Source organism: Myotis daubentonii, chromosome X, assembly GCF_963259705.1.
Source record: "Myotis daubentonii chromosome X, mMyoDau2.1, whole genome shotgun sequence".
NCBI classification, from domain to species: domain Eukaryota; kingdom Metazoa; phylum Chordata; class Mammalia; order Chiroptera; family Vespertilionidae; genus Myotis; species Myotis daubentonii.
The window spans coordinates 9,625,847-9,649,366 of NC_081861.1; the positions used below are offsets into that span (position 1 = coordinate 9,625,847).

The 23,520-nt window shown below is 41.0% G+C and overlaps 1 protein-coding gene across 1 annotated transcript in view; it reads right to left on the bottom strand.

Annotated features, from left to right (window-relative positions):
- BRCC3 (BRCA1/BRCA2-containing complex subunit 3) overlaps positions 1 to 23,520 on the bottom strand; it is a 45,575-nt gene that overhangs the window by 6,683 nt on the left and 15,372 nt on the right. The window contains exons 4-9 of the mRNA XM_059678849.1: positions 16,711 to 16,830; positions 12,854 to 12,941; positions 10,286 to 10,374; positions 4,523 to 4,578; positions 1,665 to 1,796; positions 777 to 820 (exon numbers count right to left, since the gene is read on the bottom strand). Coding sequence (XP_059534832.1) covers positions 777 to 820; positions 1,665 to 1,796; positions 4,523 to 4,578; positions 10,286 to 10,374; positions 12,854 to 12,941; positions 16,711 to 16,830 — 529 coding nt within the window. The remainder of the gene's footprint in view (positions 1 to 776; positions 821 to 1,664; positions 1,797 to 4,522; positions 4,579 to 10,285; positions 10,375 to 12,853; positions 12,942 to 16,710; positions 16,831 to 23,520) is intronic.

The following is a 23,520-nucleotide window of genomic DNA, read 5'->3' on the forward strand; positions in this document are numbered from 1 at the left end:
GTGCCCTCCCTTTCATCTGTCTTTCTGTCTGTTTCTATCCAACTCTTTTGATTCCCACCCACCATCATAGGCTGGTAGTGGTATGCTAGAACCAACTTCGACCAGCTCATGAGAGGCAACTGTTGACATTTCAAAAAGTTTGTTACCTGATTGAAGCCATATTAGTTATTTGAAATCAGCCATGAAGAGCTATTATACCATGGAAACTGGCAAACACACCAAATCAGGGACCTCCGCCTCCCTGAAAATTGGTTATTAAACATGTACCAGCACACCACTGAGGGGGAGTCTCTCATAAAACTTGTCCCTGTCTTTCCTCCAGTCTTACTTTAGGCAGCACTTCTATTATCTGAGGGTATAAGGCAGCGGTTCTCAACCTGTGGGTTGCCAACTTCTGGGTCGCAACCCCTTTGGGGGTCGAACGACCCTTTCACAGGGGTCGCCTAAGACCATCGAAAAACACATATATAATTACATATTGTTTTGTGATTAATCACTATGCTTTAATTATGTTCAATTTGTAACAATGAAATGGGTCACCACAACATGAGGAACTGTATTAAAGGGTCGCGGCATAAGGAAGGTTGAGAACCACTGGTCTAAGGCATTTGATAGAAAAGGTGAGAGCAGGATTAATGATTGGCAAAGCTTTTGGGGAAAGGGAAACGTGAGGATAACTTGTACCAATCACTTCAGTCACTTCAACTAAATTTGCTTCTGTCAGTCTGAGTATTCCAGAGATGGATCACTGCCTATAAACAAGAAAAAGATCTTACCTGAACCATTATGGATCTTGGTTACTGAGTCCAGATGTGTAAGACTAAAGGGATAAAATAGTTTAGGTTAGCAACAATGCAGCAGTGGAGGGAAAACAAAATGGTCATGGACTCTATACCAAAATGATACACCGTGCCAGATCTCTGCAATCTGGACTAGATGAATATGTATAATTTAAATTCACATTATGGTTAAATTTTGCATGATTTTTGAGACATGACTTTATTCAGAACTTGAATATAATTCAAAGAGATATTTTTTTTAAATCCTCACCAGATGATATTATTCACTGATTTTTAGACAGAGTGGAAGGGAGGGAGAATGGAGAGAGAGAGCGCGCAAGAGAGAAAGAGAGGCAGAGACAGAGAGAAACATCGATGTGAGAGAGACACATCAATTTATTGCCTTCCGCTCAAGCCCCAACTGGAGTCAGGGGCTGATCCTGCAACCAAGGCATGTGCCCTTGACTGGGAATAAAACCTGTGACCCTTTGGTCCACAGGCTGATATTCTAACCACTGAGCAACTGGCCAGGGCTCAAAGAGATAATTTTGAAATTACTGTCTCTCATTGAAGCCTTCACATAGTATATATTTATTGGGCAAGACCCAGTGCTTGGCATCAGGGCTAAGATATTACAGTTTATTATTTTTTAACAACCCAAAAAGTGTCTGTGCACTTGGAAGATCCAAAGTGCTGCAAGAGATAAACAAATGTTAATGAGATTGTTATCAGACAGTGTGAGAAACTTTATAATCAGAGACTGCTGTGAAGCATGCTCCACAGAGAGGTAAAAGGAAAGAGTTGAGCTGCTAAGATGAAAGGAGAGAAGAGGACAATAGGGACTGGCCCTTAGAAGTGGAGAAGAGAAGTGAGGAAGCTTTCTACCTGTGGATCCTCCTATATGCATCCTGCTCTTCTTGGCACAGGATCTTGGGCAGCTCAACTGCTGATTCAAGGCACACTTTTCCAATGCTCACATGAGGTACAATATGGATTGGGATTTCAATTCTCTCATACCTGCAAGACAATCAATTCAAGTCAGTTTTTGTTTGTCTGTCTCAAGCTTTTTGAGGTATAATTGACAAATAGGAATCTTATATAATAAAAGGGTAATATGCAAATCAACTGAACAGCAGAACAATGGGTCGCTATGACGCCACTGACCACCAGGGGGCAGATGCTCAATGCAGGAGCTGCCCCCTGGTGGTCAGTGCACTCCCACAGGGGGACCACCACTGTGGGATTCCACATGTGAGAGCATGTAAGATTTGCCTTTCTGTGTCTGGCTACATATACACACATTACCTTTTTTTAATCCATTTTTTCCCACTGACAGACATATGTTTCTTCCAATTTGTTGCTATTTCAAACAATGCTACAATGCTTTAATAATAACTTAACAATTATTATAAGAAAAAATTTAAAACATTCTTTGCTTCTGTTTCCCAGTTAGATAATCAGCCTGACTTTCATCTTTGCATCCTCAGTTCCTACCCTGATGCTTGGCATATAGCAGATATTAGCCAGAAGCCCAGAAGCCAGGCTCATGGCTGGTGAGTGCCTCCACGGCAGTCGGACATTCCAAGGGCTCCCGGACTGCAACAGGGCACAGGCTGGTTGAGGGACACACCCCTAGTGCACGAATCTCGTGCACTGGGCCTCTAGTTATATATATATTTAAGGTTTACAAATTGATATTTTGATATATATACACTGTGAAATGATTACCATGCTCAAGCTAATCAACATATTCATCACCTCACAGTTATCGTTTTTGTCATGAGAACACTAAGATTTACTTTATTAGCAAATTTCAAGTATGTAATATAATAGTTTTAACTGTAGTTATCCTGTTGTACATTAGATCTCTAGAATTCATCCTGAAATTTTGTATCCTTTTACCAACACTTCCTCATTTTCTCCTCCACCACCCCACCCCTAACAACCACCATTCTACTCCCTGCTTCTATGAGTTTGACTATTTTAGATTCCACATGTAAGTGAGAGCATGTAAGATTTGCCTTTCTGTGTCTGGCTTATTTCATTTAACATAATGTTCTCCAGGTCCATCCATGTTGCTGGAAATGGTATATATTCATACATATACACACATTACCTTTTCTTTATCCGTTTTTTTCCACTGACAGACATATGTTTCTTCCAATTTGTTGCTATTTCAAACAATGCTACAATGCTTTAATAATAACTTAACAATTATTATAAGAAAAAATTTAAAACATTCTTTGCTTCTGTTTCCCAGTTAGATAATCAGCCTGACTTTCATCTTTGCATCCTCAGTGCCTACCCTGATGCTTGGCATATAGCAGATATTAAATTAAGATTTTTTCTAATTTAGGTTTAATTGAATTTAAATGAGGAAGCTAACCAATGCAAACATTGGAATGAGATACCGTAATTCTACAGTTAAGTTTATGGCACAGCAAAGACAATAGTCTATACCAGCCATGGGCAAACTACGGCCCGCGGGCTGGATCCGGCCCGTTTGAAATGAATAAAACTAAAAAAAAAAAAAGACCGTACCCTTTTATGTAATGATGTTTACTTTGAATTTATATTAGTTCACACAAACACTCCATCCATGCTTTTGTTCCGGCCCTCCGGTCCAGTTTAAGAACCCATTGTGGCCCTCCAGTCAAAAAGTTTGCCCACCCCTGGTCTATACAAATCTATAGTACTCCACATACTTGGTCTTTGATTTACAATTCACCAGAAAAGGGAAAAGTAACAGTGCAACTCAGAAGAGATACAAGAAATGCCGGACAGGCCCAGCCGGCGTGGCACAGGGTTGAGTGGAGACCTCTGAACCAGGACGTCACTGGTTTGATTCCCAGTCGGGGCATGTGCCCAGGTTATGGGCTCGATCCCCAGTAAGGGGTATGCAGGAGGCAGCCGATCTCATCATTGATGTTTCTCTCTCTCTCTCTCCCTCTCCCTTCCTCTCTGAATTCAATAAAAAATATATATATTTTTTAAAAGAAATGACAGGACTGTGAGGGTGTAATTGCAATTAAAAGACTGCTTATATGACCCTAGCTTTCTAGGTCCCCAATACCCAAGATGCTAAAGAGATTCTAACTCCTCACAGAGATGTTAGTGGAAATAAGTAGACTATAGAATTCTTAGTCTTACCGGTGAGAGAAATAAAATGAAACAAAACAGCCCTAACCGTTTTTGGCTTGCTGGATAGAGTGTGAGCCCATGGACTGAAGGGTCCCAGGTTCGATTCTGGTCAATGGAGTGTACCTCGGTTACAGGCTCAATCCCCGGCCCTGATCAGGAGGCATGCAGGAGGCAACCAATCAATGTGCCTCTCTCACATCGAGGTTTCTCTCTCTGTGTCTCTCCCCATCCCTTCCACTCCCAAAAAGTCAAAAAAAATCAATGGAAAAAATATCCTCAGGTGAGGATTAACAACAAAAATAAACAAAACAATCGCCCTAGCCAGTTTGGCTCAGTGGATAGAGCGTCAGCCTGCGGACCGAAGGGTCCCGGGTTCGATTCCAGCCAAGGGCACATACCTGGGTTGCGGGCTCGATCCCCAGTAGGGGGCATGCAGGAGGCAGCCAATCAATGATTCTCTCTCATCATTGATGTTTCTCTCTCTCCCTCTTCCTTCCTCTCTGAAATCAATAAAGAAATATATTTAAAAAGAAACAAAACAATCAATGTCCTGGACTAGAAATTAGCCCATCAATACATACGTACATCTCTGCCATACTTACTCTGAGCTCTTTTGGGCCTGAATGGATTGAAAGCAAGTGTAGAGTACCCGGCCAGTCTACAAAAAAATAAATAAATAAAAAAGAAAGATAGGTCACAGGGAGAAGGATTAATTTTTTTTTATTTTTTTTTAATATATTTTATTGATTTTTCACAGAGAGGAAGGGAGAGAGATAGAGAGAGTTAGAAACATCGACGAGAGAGAAACATCGATCAGCTGCCTCCTGCACATCCCCCACCAGGGATGTGCCCGCAACCCAGGTACATGCCCTTGACCAGAATCGAACCCGGGACCTCTCAGTCCGCAGGCTGACACTCTATCCACTGAGCCAAACCGGTTTCAGCGAGAAGGATTAATTTTGAAAAAGGTATAGCAATGTTGTGGACTCTAACCTCAAGTTCAAAGAGCACTCTGAAAGTGGAAGGTTAAAAGAGATCACAGAGATGGAATATGCCATAAATCAGCTTCTGTAAGTATCATGTAACTAACTCAACACACAGTGGCCACAATCACATGGATGGACCTGGAGAGCATCATGCTAAGTGAAATAAGTCAGTCGGAGAAAGATAAATATCACATGGTCTCACTCATTTGTGGAATATAATGAACAACATAAACTGATGAACAAAAATAGAGCCAGAGGGGGAAAGTAATATTTTAGAATATAATAGAAGTAATCCTGTTATTTGCAGATTTTTAATATTTCCTACAACTTTTTTTTTTTTGAACCCTGACCCTCTGGTTCATAGGTTGATGCTCAACAACTGAGCCATGCTGGCTGGGCATTCTCCCCCCACCACACCCCCAGAAAATTGCTTCATTATTTCAACCTTCTTATCGCTGCTAGGACTAAAAGTGCAGTTTAAAACATGGTCACAATAGGAATGAGTCTTTTTGCTTATTTCATTAGTTATGCTTACATTTAACTCGACTGTTATCTCCTGAAAGAGATAGCCTGTCTTTCTTGATTTAGAGATGCCCATTTTCTTTACTGAGCAAAATTGAAATCCATATTTTATAACACCAAAGTTTGGTTTTTCGGGTGCTCATTATTTATGCTTATGGTGGCTGTCCAAGTGAGTTCTTGCAACTCAAAGCCACAACTTTACAAGTTTAGAATCTAAATGGTTGCCTTTCCATCTAAAAAAAAAGAATGCCCATTTTGATTGTTTTACTGGATGGTCCCAACTAAGAAGGTACACCGAGGTGTGAAAACAGCACAGTAATAATGACTGGTAATCAGAAGGAGGCCAGTAACCTTGTTAGTTTTTTTTTCTATTTACCCCAGAGATCAATGGAGACCAACAGCTGAAATTTGTTTTAACTTCAGCCACCTTTCTTTCTATGGCTTTGAATGGGTTTCTCAATCACTTTACTTGATAAGTTTCAAAGTTGGAGAAATAAAGTTACCATTCCACACAAGGCTGTGTGTTGTCACACTGGGGCCAAGGATCCCTCTTTAGTAAAACGAGTGGAAGAGGACGAAGGTGAGACATTAAAGGGAAACACCCCAGAGGGCTTAGTTGCTGAGAGGGAGAGGAGAGAACTAAGTGATGGGAGATGTTTTTATAACAAATGAAAGACTGCACTTTCTTCCATCATTTTCTGATTCCAAAGTAAAGGCTCTAAAACCCCAATTGAAAGATACTTTGTAAAGAAACTCAAACATTGAAACTAAGCCCAAGTTGGTCTTTGAACCTGCTGACCTTGGAGTTACCAAGGAAGTTTTAATAGCTTGTCTATGACATGATCCTCTATTGTTTCATTGCTGAAAATTAATCCTCCTTGAAAGGCTTTTTTTTTTTTTTTTTTTTTTTTGCTCAGGACTAAGTCTTTAGGTTCTGCCATGCTGGCCTCCTCTCCCAGTGGCAATAGTATTGGCTCTGCTGCAGGTGACCCTCAAGGCATGACCCTTCTACTGCGTCTGCCTGCCTCGACCAGTGACTCAGGCCCAAGAGAGGGACTGACTGCTGCTCTTCTGTCTTAACTGTGGACTTAGACCCTCCCCACTTCCCCCCAGTGTAATTGAGGCAAATTTCTCTCCAATGCTTAACAATAACCGAAGGGCTTTGGAAAGCACTCAGAGAATGATAATTGCATCGGCCAGCTTGGCTCCTTGAGTTGCTTCTGGCTCTAGTCCACGTGGCCAGGACCAGTTTGTTTCCCATGATTACAAACCCTGCAACTTTGTGCTTCAGAGTCCAGGCCGAAATTATACCCCATGCTTCCTTTCTTTCTTCTCCCCATACGCCCCAAAGAGAAGAGAGGATATTTCCTTCCTTCCTGCCCTGTGATTAGTATTTTCACAGGATAAATGACGGAGTGAGCATTCATTTCCTGCAAGATTATTTTCCATGATGGGGTTATTCAGTCTTAAAGAGCACCGTGTGAACCCCAAGAGAGCAATCCCAAGTCAGTCCAGTTTGTGCAGCCTTGTCTCTTCAAAGATTCAAATTTCACCTTTAATAACCTTATAGCATGGCTAGTACCTGAAAAAAAGGTGAGGGAAGAGCTGCCTCGGGCTGGAATGATAGGATTTGTTGAAAGATGGTCTCCTATACAAATTATCTTCTAAACATGTGTCTGGTATTAATACTTCCCCCTCCTACAACTTTTTTGATATCATACTATGTTAGTACAGTTTTGGTAATATTATTATACTTAAAATCCTTTTTTTCTTGAAATATTAATGTTTATTGCATGTAATATTATATTTAAGGTAGTTTTTCTCGAGTAATTGGTGTTTACTGTATGTAACATTATTATATTTAAAATCATTTTTGTGAGATATTGTTTATTGCATGTATTATATTTAAGATTGTTTTTCTTAAAATATTAATGTTTATTGCATGTAACATTATTATATCTAAAATCATTTCTCTTGCCAAAACCGGTTTGGCTCAGTGGATAGAGTGTCGGCCTGCGGACTGAAGGGTCCCGGGTTCGATTCCGGTCAAGGGCATGTACCTTGGTTGCGGGCACATCCCCAGTGGGGAGTGTGCAGGAGGCAGCTGATCGATGTTTCTCTCTCATCGATGTTTCTAACTCTCTATCTCTCTCCTTTCCTCTCTGTAAAAACTCAATAAAATATAAAAATAAAATAAAATAAAATCATTTCTCTTGAAGTAAAAAAAAGTTCTCATTTGAAAAAAAAAACAAAACAAAACACACAGTGGCCACAATCAAACATCTGCTCATATGATAGTAGAGAATTGCTCACAAACATGAGAACCGAGAAGCTAAGAACCAGAATATTCAGACTGCTCTGTTGGAAACCAACACACTTATTCAATAGCCATTTATAATGACAACAAATAAATTTATGATGACAAAACCAAAAGCATTTCAAATAAAGTATAAAGTTCAAAATACTGAACTTCACTTTGTGGAAACGTGATTTTATGGCCCAGCCAACATGGCTTAGTGTTTGATTGTTGACCTATGAACTAGGAGATCATGGTTTGATTCCGGTCAGGTCATATGCCTGGGTTGTGGGCTCGATCCAGTGGGGGCTGTGCAGGAGACAGCCGATCAATGATTCTCTCTCATCATTAATGTTTCTATCTCTCTCTCCCTTCTTCTCTGAAATCAATAAAAATATTTTTTCAAGGTGATTTTATGAAGAATATCCATTGTTAACATAGATTCTGAGAATATAACTGATGAGCTAATGATAGGACTCACTTGATATTGTTGGCAAAATTCCTACCAACAATGTTAAAAGTAATTTTTGTTTGAAGGGACACCTAGCAAAATCTCTTAACATGAACATAAAATTCAAACAGAAGCACTCTAAACAGAGAGTGGCAAGACTAGCCATTGATCAGATTGCTTAACATCTCTGAGCTTCAGTGTACTCATCCATAAAATATGGATAATAATGGATCCTCATTGGCTTGTTATCAGGGTTAGAACATATTTATGTAAAACACCTAATAAGTATGTGCCATACAATAAGATAAATGGTAGCACTTGTTACTATTATTAGCCATCAAAATATATTCAGAATCTGGCCACTTCACATTGCCTCCATTTCTACCACTATGGTCAAACCTCCATCATTTCTTGCTAGATTACTGTAATATCTTCCTAACTTCTTTCATGGATCCATGGATTCCATAGCTCCCCCCCACCAATCCCATCCTAATGCTTATGTAAACCTTATGCAAATTATTATTAACACAGTAACCAAAAATTTCCCATCATCGTAATAAAAGGCTAATATGCAAATAGTCATCATGCCATCATGCAAATCAGCAGGGACCTGAGGCTGTGTGGCACCAGGCTGGGGTGGGGACCTGAGGCTGTGCCCCTGCCTGGCGGGGCTTGATGTGGGACCCGAAGCCACGCCCCTGCCCTGGCACCTGGGCTGGGGCACCTGAGGCAGCACCCCCCGCCCTGGTGCTGGGACGTGAGGCTGCGTCCCCTGCCCGGCGGGGCTTGACGGGCATGGGGCCAGCCAAGTCTTGGTGTCTCCCAATCGGGATAGGGCCAGCCAGACACTTCTATTATAGAGAAAGGACGAATAGCAATATTAAAATATTTCCTCTAATTAATTCCCTTTTAATGTGCATGAATTTCATGCACTGGGCCACTAGTTCAAACATAAAATCACCCTCTAGTGCAGTGATTTTCAACTGGTGTGCCACGGCACTCTGGTGTGCTGCAAGGATTTTTAAAACATGCAATATCTGACTAGGCACTGACCTCTTTTCCCTTAGAATTAAAATAAAAAATGACAAAAGCTGCCCAGCTGGCATGGCTCAGTGGTTAAGCATTAACCTATGAACCAAGAGGACATGATTCAATTCTTGGTCAGGGCACATGCCTGGGTTGCGGGCTCGATCCCCAGTAGGAGACGTGCAGGAGGCAGCCGATAAGTGATTATCTCTCATCATTGATGTTTCTATCTCTCTCTCCCTTCCTCTCTGAAATCAATATATATATACTTCCCACTCGCCTCCCACCGGGGGTTGAGCCTGCAACCCAGGCATGTGTCCTTGACCGGAATCGAACCCAGAACCCTTCAGTCCACAGGCCGATGCTCTATTCACTGAGCCAAACCAGCTAGGACAAAAAATATACATATATTTTTAACAATGACAATAGCCAACACAACAATAGCTATTTGGTATGAATGATCAAAATTATATCTATTTTATTTGTCAGATCAGCAAAAAAATATATTTTTTGGTGTGCCACAGAATTTTAGTAGTTAGTTAGTGTGCCATGAGATTAAAAAAAGGTTGAAAATCACTTCTCTCGTGGCTTCTCAAATCAAAGTCAAGGCCTTACAAAACCTGGTCCCTGTTATCTTTCAGACCTCATGGTAGGATAACCAAATGAGTTATCATCCAAACCAGGACACTTCCAAGAAGTAAATCAACTGCATAGGAGATGGGGATATTGGGGTAAAACTGGGGCTGACAGAGGCATATGGGGACATGTGGTCACGGTCTTCCTCACTCTGCTGCAGCCACACTGACTCCCTTGAACATGACACACTCACCTCAGGTTCTTTGCACTGGCTATTTCCTCTGCCTGGAATGCTCTTCCCCCAAGAAATCCACAAGACTTGCTCCCTCACTTTCTTCAGGTCCTGACTCAATGACCTTTCTCATTGAAACCTTCCCTGGCCACCCTACTGAAATTGCAAAAAGATTTTTCTCTATTCTGTGTGTGTACACACACACACACACACACACACACACACGCACGCACACACACACGCACTCACGCATATGCAGGCACACACACACAATACCTTTGTGTTTTTATCTTCTATGAAACAGGAAAAAATAAGTCCTACAAAGCCTTGATCCATCATCTGGTACATGGCTTGTGTGCGAACATCTGTAAATAAAAATCAAAATCTGATGTCAGTAAACTGTATCTCATAGACATAAAGATTTAAAAGTGGCCCTAACTGGTTTGGCTCATTGGATAGAGCATCAGCCTGTGGACTCAAGGGTCCCGGGTTCAATTCTGATCAAGGGCATGTACCTTGGTTGTGGGCACATCCCCAGTGGGGAGTGTGCAGAAGGCAGCTGATTGATGTTTCTCTCTCATCAATGTTTCTAACTCTCTATCCCTCTCCCATTCTCTCTGTAAAAAATCAATAAAATATATGTTTTAAAAAAAAGATTTAAAAGTGGTATACAATCCTCCCAAGATTCAGATTCTATAGGCTTAAAAGGAATATATCCTCAGTACAATATGGTTGTCAAAGTATTAATATTTCACTAGGTCAGAAAAATACTATGGGATGTCTGCAATTAAATTAGAAAACGTATTAATAACTCTAGGCTGCCTACTCCAAGACTAGCCCTCCTATGAAACGTAGCATAGAAAAAGAAAAATGGAAAACTTAAATTAGCCCCCCAAACTTGATAATTGCTTCTAGGGGACCCAAAGAGAAAGGAGGGCACTGGAAAGAAACAAAAAGATTTCCTAGAGTCCAGCCACCATGACTCAGTGGTTGACTATTGACCTATGAACCAGGAGGTCACATTTTGATGCCCAGTCAGGGCACATGCCATGGTTGTAGGCTCGACCCCCAGTGGGGGGCATGCAGGAGGCAGCCGGTCAATGATTCTCTCTCATCATTGATGTTTCTGTCTCTCTCCCTCTACCTTCCTCTCTGAAATCAATAAAAATATATTTTTTAAAAAGATTTCCTAGAATAAACTTTTTGATGGATAGCTTCTGGGGAAGTGAATATATTAGACTTGATACTAAAAAACAGAAGCACAGACCTATTACAGAGGAAATTCTTTTTTTTTTGCATTATCTTCTTTTTATCTTTAATTTCTTTATTGGTTAAGGTATTACAAATGTGTCCTCATCCTCCCATTAACCCACAACTTCCCCACCACACACTCATGCTCTCATCCCCCTGTTGTCCATGTTCATTGGTTTGGCTTATATGCATGCATACAAGTCCTTTAGTTGATCTCTTACCCTTACCCCCAACCTCCCCTATTTCCCTCTGGGGATTGATAGTCTGATCGCTGTTTCTCTGTCTTTGGATCTGTCCCTGTTCATCAGTCTATGTTGTTCTCTATATTCCACAAATGAGTGAGATCATGTGGTATTTATCTTTCTCTGACTGGTTTATTTCACTTAGCATAATGCTCTCCAGTTCCATCCATGCTGTTGCAAATGGCAAGAGTACCTTCTTTTTTACCACAGCGTAGTATTCCATTGTGTAGATGTACCATCTGCTCATGGGCACATAGGCTGTTTCCAAATCTTAACTCTTGTAAATTTTGCTGCTATGAACATAGGAGTGCATACATCCTTTCTGATTGTTGTTTCTAGTTTCTTGGGATATATTCCTAGAAGTGGGATCACTGGGTCAAATGCGAGTGAGGAGGGCCAGTGCCCTCAGTGCATGGCAGCCACAGTGATGGGAGTGGGCTGCAGCAGACAGGAGACCAGGGACCATGGTGGGAGGGACCGGGCAGGGGTGCGGAAGATGGGCCAAGACCCGCCCCTGTGCCCACCACAGCCTCACGGCCCACAGTTTCTTTCAAGCTGCACAAATTTGTGCACTGAGCCCCTAGTCTGTTAAATAAGAATAAACATCATCCCTACATTCACAGGGCTTTGTATTTTTAAAATTGCAAGATTTTTTAGCACAAAGTCTAGCACATCAAAGATATTTCATAAGCATTCCTGAAGCATTGTTGAAGAACGGCTATCTGAGTCTAAAAAGGATTACTGTCCATACCATCCCACCCAAAGTGCTTTTATCAAGATCATCAATGATCTATTCTTGGCCCTCAATTTACCCGATTGTTCCCTCCTTAAAACTGTCTTCACTTGGCCTCCCACTCCCACTCTTCCCCTCTGTCCTCTTACCTTCATGGCTGATCTTTTCCAGTCTCTGATCTTGTTGGATCCTTCCCATCTTCCCACTCCTGACATAGTGGCATACCAAGGGCTATACTCACTCCCTGGGGGATTTCATCCTGTTCCACGGCTTCATACCTCATCTCTACACTAACCACTCCCAACTCACACCCAATAAACTCTAGTCCCAGACTTCTACCCCAAACTCCAGAATCATATATGCAATTGTCTACCTGGCACTTTGACTTGGTTGCCTGACTACAGTGTTGCTCATTCAAAATGGAGTGCTGAAATTTTATCTCTATTAAAAATACTCAATATGATGTAAATCATTACTTTTAAAACATAGCACAATAAAAATTAGGACACCTGTTTAAGGATAGTTAAATTCTGCTTGAAAGCAACCATAGCTCACATAATGGAAAAGGAAAATCATATTCATGTCTAAGAACAATAAATACTGCAACCCCATACTTACCAACATGTGAAGGCCAAACAGTTATATGAGGATGGGAGTGATACCAGCCCACCACTCTCATGGGACGACCTGTTAGTTCAGCCAACCTGTGTGTCTGTCAAGGTATTTTCAACTTGTGGAATAAAAAGCAGTGATGCTGACAAGGGCTCAGAAAGCATCCTGAGGTTGAAAACAACCCGTTTACAATTTAATGCCAATAAAGAATGAAGTAAGGTTGATACACAGAATTTTCCAGACTTCCCATTTAAAAACAAAGGAGTCTCTCTCTCTCTCTCTCTCTCTCTCTCTCTCTCTCTCTCTCTCTGAAATCCACTCAGTTCCCATTATTGTATATAGTTACATTCTCCTTAGCTAATATTTGATCACTGAAATACTTATCACTGTGCTGTCTGGAGAAACTTTTCTAAATCTTTGGAAGTCGCTTACATTATTAACTGGAGTACAGTGAGGCCTTGACTTTCGAGTTTCCTTCCCAGACTGAGCTCGTTAACACAAATTACTCTGTCAACTCAATGCAAAAAATCGGCTGAGAGACAGCTGGTATCTCAAAAAGCTCGTTAGTCGGGACACTCGTCAGTCAAGGCCCCAGTGTACTGTTCTATCCTCTCTATCCTCTCTCTCTCTCTCTCTCTCTCTCTCTCTCTCTCTCTCTCTCTCTCTCTCTCTCTCTCTCTCTCTCTCTCTCTCTCTCCATCCTACTCCCATTTTTTGAAAAATACAAGATTTAAAAAATTCATTTGCTTTCTCTCTGGCAGGCTACCCATGTCAACAATAGCAACCAGGGTGGTTTTGTTACAGGATAGTGAGAAGCTAGGAAAATTGCAGGGCAGAAGGAATAGGGAAACTGAGACAGGAAAGTTCAAACAAGGTCAAAGCTTGTGGGCAATTTGAAGCTGGCCTGCAAATAACAAGCAATTATCTTCCCAGGCCAAGGACACTTGAGAGCAAATGGTTAAAAGCCTCCCTAAGGAAGGAATGCAGGAGAGGAGGGGGAAGGGGAAAGGAAAGAAAGGGCAGTTTCACTCCCTAAGCAGAGAAGCCAGGAGTCTCAGGGCTTGGAAGATAAAATTGCCCCGTGCTTCTCATGAATTCTGGGAAGGCCACAACAAAGTTAAAAGGGACCTTGAGAATCAATCTAAACCAAGATATTCAACAAGAGAATCTCTGAAACCTATAGACAGGAGGGCATATAACACCTAGAACACTTGCCAGGTACTCACTTTTCCGGGTTAGCCGGAAAAGCCCATCTGTGCTCCCAGCTGGTTGAAATGAACGGGATTTGCTTGCCTTGCTTCTTTAATAAGTTCGCTTGCTTTAATTGCTTCAATAAATTAGCTTTCTCACAATGCAATCATCTGCAGTTTTCTCATTTAAATTCATTTCTTTGAGAAGACAAGACTCGAGGTTCGGGACAGCCCTCTCCCTCTGATGTCTGTGTGAGGTGCCTGTCACATGTGCAGAGATCAAATGAACCTAGTTCAGTCTCCCCATTTGTCTAGAAATAGCCCCCAAAGGAATCTTTTCCTCCTTCGTTCTGGAAATAAAATTTGCCTATAATTCTGAGGCTCTAACTTGAGATAAGAACCCAACTCAGAGCCCTTGGCTGGTTTGGTTGGCTCAGTGCATAGAGCATAGGCCTGCGGACTGAAGGATCCCAGGTTCGATTCCGGTCAAGGGCATGTACCTTGGTTGTGGGCACATCCCCAGTGGGGGGTGTGCAGGAGGCAGCTGATCGATGTTTCTCTCTCACCGATGTTTCTAACTCTCTATCCCTCTCCCTTCCTCTCTGTAAAAAATCAATAAAATATATTTGAAAAAAAAGACTATTGCTGCTAAAGTGTAAAATGCTGGCTCACTTCCCTGCAAATTACATTAAAAGACGATAACACTTTTTTATACGACTGAGTCTAAGAAAGAATACTTTTTAAGTTATCTTTTCTTTTTTCAGTCGCCAAGAAAAATTACTTAACTGCTCTAAGCTCATGTCTTCAGCTGCAGATGGGGGAGTCCAGCTCACACAGTGAAGAGTAAATGAGGTAATCCAAGCAAGGAGCATCTTGCCTTGGCACGGAGTAAATACTTGATAGACACTCACAGTCAGGTCAGTACATTAACATGCAACAATGTGTCCAGCCACTCCTCTCCCACTTTGAGAATGGACTCCTTTTAGTTTGAAGTTACAATCCATAATCACAATCAACACACATCTTTTCTGGGAATTTTATTTGGGGTGAGTTTGTCTTTGTTTGCTTGAATACCAATGAATGGGCTTTCTGCTTCTGACTCAAATGGAAGAACAGGGACTGGACTTATCTCCTGCCTGAGACAAGCAAACAAGCTGGATTATATGAAACAGGAAGGCCAACAAATGGGAAACAAACAAGGTGAGCCCTTGAGAGAATGTCCAGGCCACAGAGCAGGAAGGGGAACTGAGGTGCAGCTCAGCCGGCTCCCTGGGCTTAGGAGATGGATCGGACCGTCCAGCAGCTAGAGTTGGCAGGGTGGAGGACTGGGAAGAGAGCAGTAGAGGGAAAAACTCTTGCATATCCAGAGGGTCCCTCTGGAGTATTCCACAGACCACTGATCAGCACAGTCTCTTCGTGAGGAGACTAGATGAGGTATGGAGTCCAGGTCATAGGAAGCAAATGTCCCATTTGACCATTCTTTGGTCGTATTTTACATGGAATATTGCATTCAGTTCTCAACATTCCTTTTCTTTTTATTTTTTGTTTTTTTTTAAATAATATTTTTATTGAGTTCAGAGAGGAAGGGAGAGGGAGAGAGAGATAGAAATATTAATGATGAGAGAGAATCATGGATCGAGCCTGCAACAGGGCATGTGCCCTTGGCTGGAATCGAACCTGCGACCCTTTAGTCCACAAGCTGACATTCTAGCTACTGAGCCAAACCAGCCAGGGCGAGCATTGCATTTTTTCCTTTGAGAGGCAGCCTCAAAAGAGAATGTTTCCAAACAACATAGACCAAGATGGTAAAAAGCCTAGAAATTAAATGATACTAGGAAAACTGGGGAAGCGGGGCATAAGGGACTGAAGAGTGGTGGGGGGAGGAGGACGAAGGGACTCCTCATAGAGTTCATTGCCATAGGATTTGACCTTGGGATCTTTGGGCATTTAAGAGAAGGAATGTTAGAAATTTCAAATTCTTCAATAAAAGCCATACAAAAGGAGAAGTGGACAAAAATTCTGATTAACCACCCAGCCAGTGTGGCTCAGTGGTTGAGCCTCGACCTATGAACAAGGAGGTTTGATTCCTGGTCAGGGCACATGCCCGGTTGCAGGCTCCATCCCCAGTGTGGGGCATGTAGGAGGCAGCCAATCAATGATTCTCTCTCATCATTGATGTTTCTCTCTCTCTCTCTCTCTCTCTCTCTCTCTCTCTCTCTCTCTCTCTCCCTCTCCCTTCCTCTCTGAAATCAATAAAAATATTTTTTAATTTTGATTAACCAAGCAATTGGATCTAAGGGGCAAATATGAAAACTGGGAGTCACCAGGAAGAAAACCTGTGAAACCTCCTCCTAAAGCAGGCTAAGGTAGCAAACAGAGGGACCTGGCTTAGAAGCCCCAGAGCACATAAAAACTTCTCATCAAGCCCTGACCAGTTTGGCTCAGTGGATAGAGCATTGGCCTGCGGACTGAAGGGTCCCAGGTTCAATTCTGGTCAAGGGCATGTACCTGGGTTGCAGGCACATTCCCAGTAGGGGGTGTGCAGGAGGCAGCTGATCGATGTTTCTATCTCATCGATGTTTCTAACGCTATCCCTCTCCCTTCCTCTCTGTAAAAAATCAATAAAATATATTTTTAAAAAAACAACAACTTCTCATCAACCAATAAGGATATCTCTGCCTCTGTTGAGGCCGCAGATAGCTGCTCTGGTGAAATTTCCACTCGGTCCTTCCTCTTATCAGAACGTCGCAAGATGATGACAGAATGGATGTGAACAATTCTGACGGTGTCAACCTAAGGAAAAACCCACAAAAATGTTTACTTCTGTCTCTCTCCAATAATATCTCCCTCTGCAATTATAGAATTGCATTGTATTACATTATCAGGTTAAAGATTCCATTTTAGAAAACTGATATTCTCCCCTCGAATGATGGAATGTTTCAAATAAAAGACATCTAACCTCACCATATACATTTCAAAACAAAAAATACTAAAGCTAATATTTACATCAAGGAAGGACTTTTTGCATGATCAACTTAAAATCATCTGATTCACATCTATGTGTGAGACACACAAAAGAAGACAATTTTCACAGTGCTGAAAATTCAAATGTTTAAAATGCTAACAGTCTGGTTGAGCAAGCATATCATTAATTCACTGCATTATAAAATAATGCAGTAAATTAATGCTAGAGAAGCTCAAAGGAAAGGAGTCACTTAGATTAAAAAAAAATCTTCATAGAAAAGGCAGATGAGCATTCATATTTCCTGACTGCTGTGTATGTGCACACGCATGTGTTTGTGTTTGTGTTTGTGTGCGTGTGCGTGTGTGTGTGTGTGTGTGTGTGTGTGTAGATAGAATTTCTTAAGATTTCAAATGCATGTGGGTGATATGTTTGGGAGACAAGTTGGCCAACTGATTTAAAGAGAAAACTTGATATGGAATGGCAGATAGTAAGGCTGAGAAAGAAGGTTAAAGTAAAAATGTGCGGGACCTCAAATGCCAACCCATGACCTGCAGGATGAACCGGACAAAGGAAAATATTTCAGATCGCCTGGACATGAAGGGATGATAATGTATTGGATTAACTGTATGGCAGAGATGGAAGAAAGAGATTTGAGATTCATTAAGAGGGAAGAATCCACAAGATTTGGTAGCTTATGGGCCATGGGTGATAGAAGACAGGACAGTGTCAAGGATGACTCTGAAGTTTTAAAGTTGACATGGTGAAACGGGAGGCAGATTTAAGTTTAGCAAGGATCAGGATGGAAGGAAGGAAGGAAGATGAGTGTGTTTTCAGATGAGTTGATCTGGGATGAGAGGATGCAAATAAAAGCAAGGAATCGTGTGGAGAGACAGCCCAGAGGTCCAGGCCTAAATCAAGGGAGGTACCCACATTTCGGATGGAGTACAATAAGAGGAGCCAGGAAGGAAGACAGAGTAGTCAAAACCAGAACAATGAAATGGTTCAAAAGTTTCAGGGGGAAAGATGGGTGTGGCATTGCCAGACGTTGCAGGGACATGGGTAAAATCTAAGAGGAGATTTTTGAGTAAGCTACAGACCTACACAGTGCAATACAGCAGCCATTATGCACATGTGGCTACTGAGCTTGAAATGTGGTCCCCTTTCATGCCTTTGTCTACCTGGTAAACTCTCTCATAGCCTTTAAATTCCCTTTGATGAGCCTTTAAATGCTCATCCTATAAAGAATTGATCATTCTCCCTTGTCATACGTTTTTTAATAATACAAATACACATCTTTGCTAGAGTTTATGTCATGTTGTGTTCTCTTGGTTGACATAATTTCCTCCTCTACTAGAATGTAAGGTCCTAAGAGCAGGGAACATGTTTTAGTTATGTTTTTACCCCAGTGACCATACAGTGTCTGGCAGGCACAGAGTACACAATATGGAAAATCAAAAGCAGAGACAGAAAGACACTTGACCTTCGAAGGAGCGACAAGAAAAAGAATTGACTTTTCATTGTAGTTTTGATTTGCATTTCCCTAATAGCTAGTGAGTCAAGCACCTCTTCATATATCTGTTGGCCATTTGTATGTCTTCTTGTGAGAAGTATCTGTTCAGGTCCTCTGCCAATTTTTTAATTGGATAATTATTTTGCTGTTAAGTTGGATGAGTTCTTTCCAGTTTTTGGATATTAACACCTTGTCGGAGCAATTGTTTGCAAATATCATCTCCTATTCAGTTGGTTGCCTTTTTGTCTTATTGGTGGTTTCTTTTGTTGTGCAGAAGCTTTTGAGTTTGATAGTCCCATTCATTTTTTGTTTGTTTGTTTTGTTTTTACTTTCTTTGCCTTTGGGGTCAAATTCATAAAATCTTTTCTAAGACCAAAGTCCGTAAGTTTAGAACCTATGTTTTCTTTCTGTGTAGTTTATTATTTCAGATCTTATATTTAGGTCTTTGATCCCAACACCATTCATTTTTTTAATTTTTATTTTTTGTTAAACCTCCCTCCTGAGGATATTTTCCCCATTGATTCTTAGAGCAAGTGGAAGTGGGGAGAGAGAGAGAGAGAGAGAGAGAGAAAGAAACATCAATGTGGGAGAGACACACTGATGGGTTGCCTCCCACATGCACCCCCAGGGGGACTGGGTATCGAACCTGCAATCCTTTGGTGCATGGGGCCCACACTCTATCTAACCACTTAAAAACACAGGCCAGGCTTCCCAGAACCATTTATTGAAGAGGCTTTTTTTTCTCCATTGTACCACCTCACACCTGTTAAAATGGCTATTATCAACAAGATAATAGCCATAACAAATGTAGTAAGTAATAACAAATGTAGGAGAGGATGTTGAGAAAAAGGAACCCATATTCACTGCTGGTGGGAATGTATACTGGTACAGCCACTATGGAAAACAGCATGGCCCAGCCAGTGTGGCTCAGTGGTTGACATGGAGCTATGAACCAGGAGGTCACAGTTCAATTCCTGGTCAGGGCACATGCCCAGGTTGCAGGCTCAACCCCCAGTAGGGGGCGTGCAGGAGGCAGCCAATCGATTCTCTCTCATCATTGATATTTCCATCTCTCCCTCTCTCTTCCTCTCTCTGAAATAAATAAAAACATACTTCTTAAAAAAGTAAACAGTATGGATGTTCCTCAAAAAATTAAGACTAGAGTTACTATATGCCCCAGTAATCCCTCTCCTGAGTATCTACACAAAAAAATTGAAAACATTTATTTGCAAAGATATATACATCCCCATGTTCATTATAGCATTATTCATGGTGGCCAAGACATGAAAACAACCAAAGTGTCCCTCAATAGATGATTGGATAAAAATATAGTACATATATACAATAGAATACTACTCAGCCATAAGAAAAAATGAAATACTGACATTTGCAACAACATAGCTGGGTCTTGAGAATATCATGCTAAGCAAAATAAGTCAGAAAAAATTCAAGAACCATATTATTTCATTCATGTGGGATATAAAACTGAAAGCAACAAATGAACAAACAAGAGAAACAAACAAAGAACTCATAGAAACCGACAATAGTATGGTGGCTACCAGAGGGAAGGGAGGTGAGGGGTAGTAAAGGGTAAAGAGGGTAAAAAATATGGTGATGAAAGGAAACTTGACTTTGGGTGGTGGACACACAATGCAATATACAGATGATGTATCATAAAAATGTACTCTTAAAATCTACATAATTGCATTAACCAATGTCACCCAAATAAATTTAATTTTAAAAAAAGAAAAAAGAGCTGACTTTTCAACAGAAACAATCAAAGCCTAAAGAGAATGAATACAACCTTCAGAATTGAAGGCAAAATACAGATACGTACATATGCAAAAAGTTGAGAGAATTCATTATCAGCACAGAAATACTAAATAGAGTTCTTCAGGAAGAAAGAAAATCCCAGCTATGAAGGAAAGAATAAAGAACACTGTAAAGAGTAAAATATGTGTGTAGATGTAAATGAATACTAATTGTACAAAACAGTAATAATAATGTCATGTGGTGTGTAAAATATCCATAGAATTAAAATGCATGACAGCAGGAGGGGGGTGGGTAAGAGATCAACCAAAGGACTTGTATGCATGCATATAAGCATAACCAATGGACATAAGACACTGGGGGATAGGGGAGGCTAGGGGACTGTCAAGGGCGGGGGATAAAATGGATACATATGTAATACTCTTTGTAATACTTTAAGCAATAAAAAATAAATAAATAAATAAATAAATAAATAAATAAATAAATAAAATGCATGACAGCAATAATCCAAAAGGTGGGAGGGTGTAAATGAAATTAAAGTGTTCTTAGATTCTAGTATTAGCAGAGAAATAGTAAAAAAAAAATATATCCATTTTTATTAGACTAACAAGTCAAGAATATATATCATAATATGTAGGATAAGCACTAAAAGGAAAGTAAAAGAAGGTTCTAACTAATTAATGGAGGATCAAAGTGGAACAATAAAATACAGTTAATGAATCCAAAAGAAGGCAAGAACAGAGAAGAACAAAACAAAGTGAGTCAAATAGAAAGCAAAAAGATGGAGCAATAACCCACATATATCAATCATTACAACAAAGGTAACTGGACTAAATACTCCAATTAAAAAGATTATCAGGCTGGATTATCAAAACTATATGTTCCTAATAAGACACACTGTAAATATTAATACACAGAAAGGCTAAACATAAAAGAATGGAAAAGATATGCCATGCCAACACTAACTAAAAAGATAAGGTCCCTGAATTCTCATGAAGTTTAATATCTACAGTCAAACCTCGTTTCTCGAACCTCTCCCATTTCCAACATTCGGTTCTTGACCAAGTTGTTCAGAGAAAAGGTCTCCCTTGTCAAACCAAACTTCCACTGACAATCCTTTCAAGCTTATAACTCAGCATGACCAAAAGCACCTCTCTCAGGCAACAAAGGAAAAAATGCTTTTGTTGCTGGAGAAATCAATGATTAGCAAAATTTTAAAACATAAAGAGGCCCCCAAGAGTGTCAATGTTGCTAAGGATGTGAAAGAAACTGATCACAGGCAATGGGAGAGGTAGAAAAACTGTTGTTGATTTGGATAAAGGAAAAGCAGTTAGCCAGGGACAGCCCTTGGGAGGCAGTGATATGTGAACAAGAAAAGATGCTGCATGCTGACCTGAAAGACATCCCTGGACCAAATGCTAAAAGTGATTCCTTTAAGGCTAGTAGGGGTGGTTCGATAAACTTAAGAAAAGAAGTGTTTATTTGTAGATTAAACGGTAAGTTAGACATGTACCGTATATAAGAAAGGTTACAACAAGGAATCATTTGGGGGTCTAGAACAGATTAATTCTATTTCTAATGGGTGAAAATGATTCAGTTTTTGAACAAATCACTTCTCGAACAGCCTTCTGGAACAAATTAAGTTCGAGAACCGAGGTTCCACTGTATTTGGATGGTACAAACTTACACAGAATTTAAGATAAGGGAATAGACTCTTGAAAAATAAAATTATGTCATTAAGATTGGAAATGGCCGAAACCGGTTTGGCTCAGTGGATAGAGCGTCGGCCTGCGGACTGAAGGGTCCCGGGTTCGATTCCGGTCAGGGGCATGTACCTGGGTTGCAGGCATATCCCCAGTAGGAGATGTGCAGGAGGCAGCTGATCGATGTTTCTGGCTCATCAATGTTTCTAACTCTCTATCTCTCTCCCTTCCTCTCTGTAAAAAATCAATAAAATATATTTAAAAAAAAAAAAGATTGGAAATGCATTTTAGTAGGAGCTGATGCCAAGGTTGAATATTCTCTTTGTCTCTAGTCAGAAATGGCTGCAGTATCCAAGAAGAGTGAGCGAAAGAAATTCAGGATAGAATGGCAAGACCAGGCCAGGAATAGATGAAAAACAAAATAAAACAAGCATAAATAAAGGCCACAAAGGACTAACAGGTGTCCCTGAAAGCCACAGGTAGCTGAAGGGCCAGAGGAAGACTGTTATGGTCATAGTCACATAAGTAGTAAGATATTCCAGCTTGGCTAGATCGGCCCCTACACCTTTTCAGTCTTGGAATTAAGATACTGAAACCAGTTCCTTTTGTTCCTGTGTCTTGGTATAGATCAAGGGTCAGCAAACTATAGCCTGCCTGGGCTGCTTTGGGCCAAATCTGACCACGTCCATTCATTTATGTATTGCAGCTGCTTTTGTGCTACAATGGCAGAGCTGAATAACTGCAACAGAGACCACATGGCCCACAGAACTAAAAATATTTTCCATCTGGCCCTTTCCAGAAAGTTTGCACCCTCTGGCGTGGCTTTCCATGGGTAATGGGCATATAACACTAATTTCCTATTGTAGAGGACATACGTTCATTCATACAATATGTATTTATTGAGTATATACTATATGGGAAGCACTACAGAGTAGCCTAAGTGTACAATGATAGACAGGATACAGTAGTGACATCCAGGAAGAGAGACAGGGAAACAACTCCACAACAACATATAAGCACTGTAATAGATATGCTCAAGGAGCTAGGGTAGCACAGAGGACACTATTTAACCTAGCCTACAGGTCAGGGCAGGCTACTTAAAGGAGGCAAGTGGCACCCAGGCTGAACTGCCAGGGATAAGTTGTTAACCAAGCGGAGAAGAGGGAAGCAGTCCATGCATAACAACCAGCAGATACAAGGAGTGAAACAGCAGAGCATAATGTGGAAACCGACATAATTTACCATGGTTAGAACTTGGATCCATGTAAAGAAATCCTATCTAATAACAGACAAACATGGTAATTAACCATACCTCCAACACGCTTCCCATTGGCTAATCAGGATGATATGCGAATTAACTGCCAACCAAGATGGCCGCTAATTTGCATACTACAGGCAGGGCTGGACAGCGCCATCCCGCCTGCCCCCCTGCCATCCGGGCCTGCTATCTGTGACCCGGGCGGCAGGCAGCCCGTATGGGACCCGACCCAGGGCTGGCCGGCAGGACCACAGCTATCTGCCACCGGACACGCCCA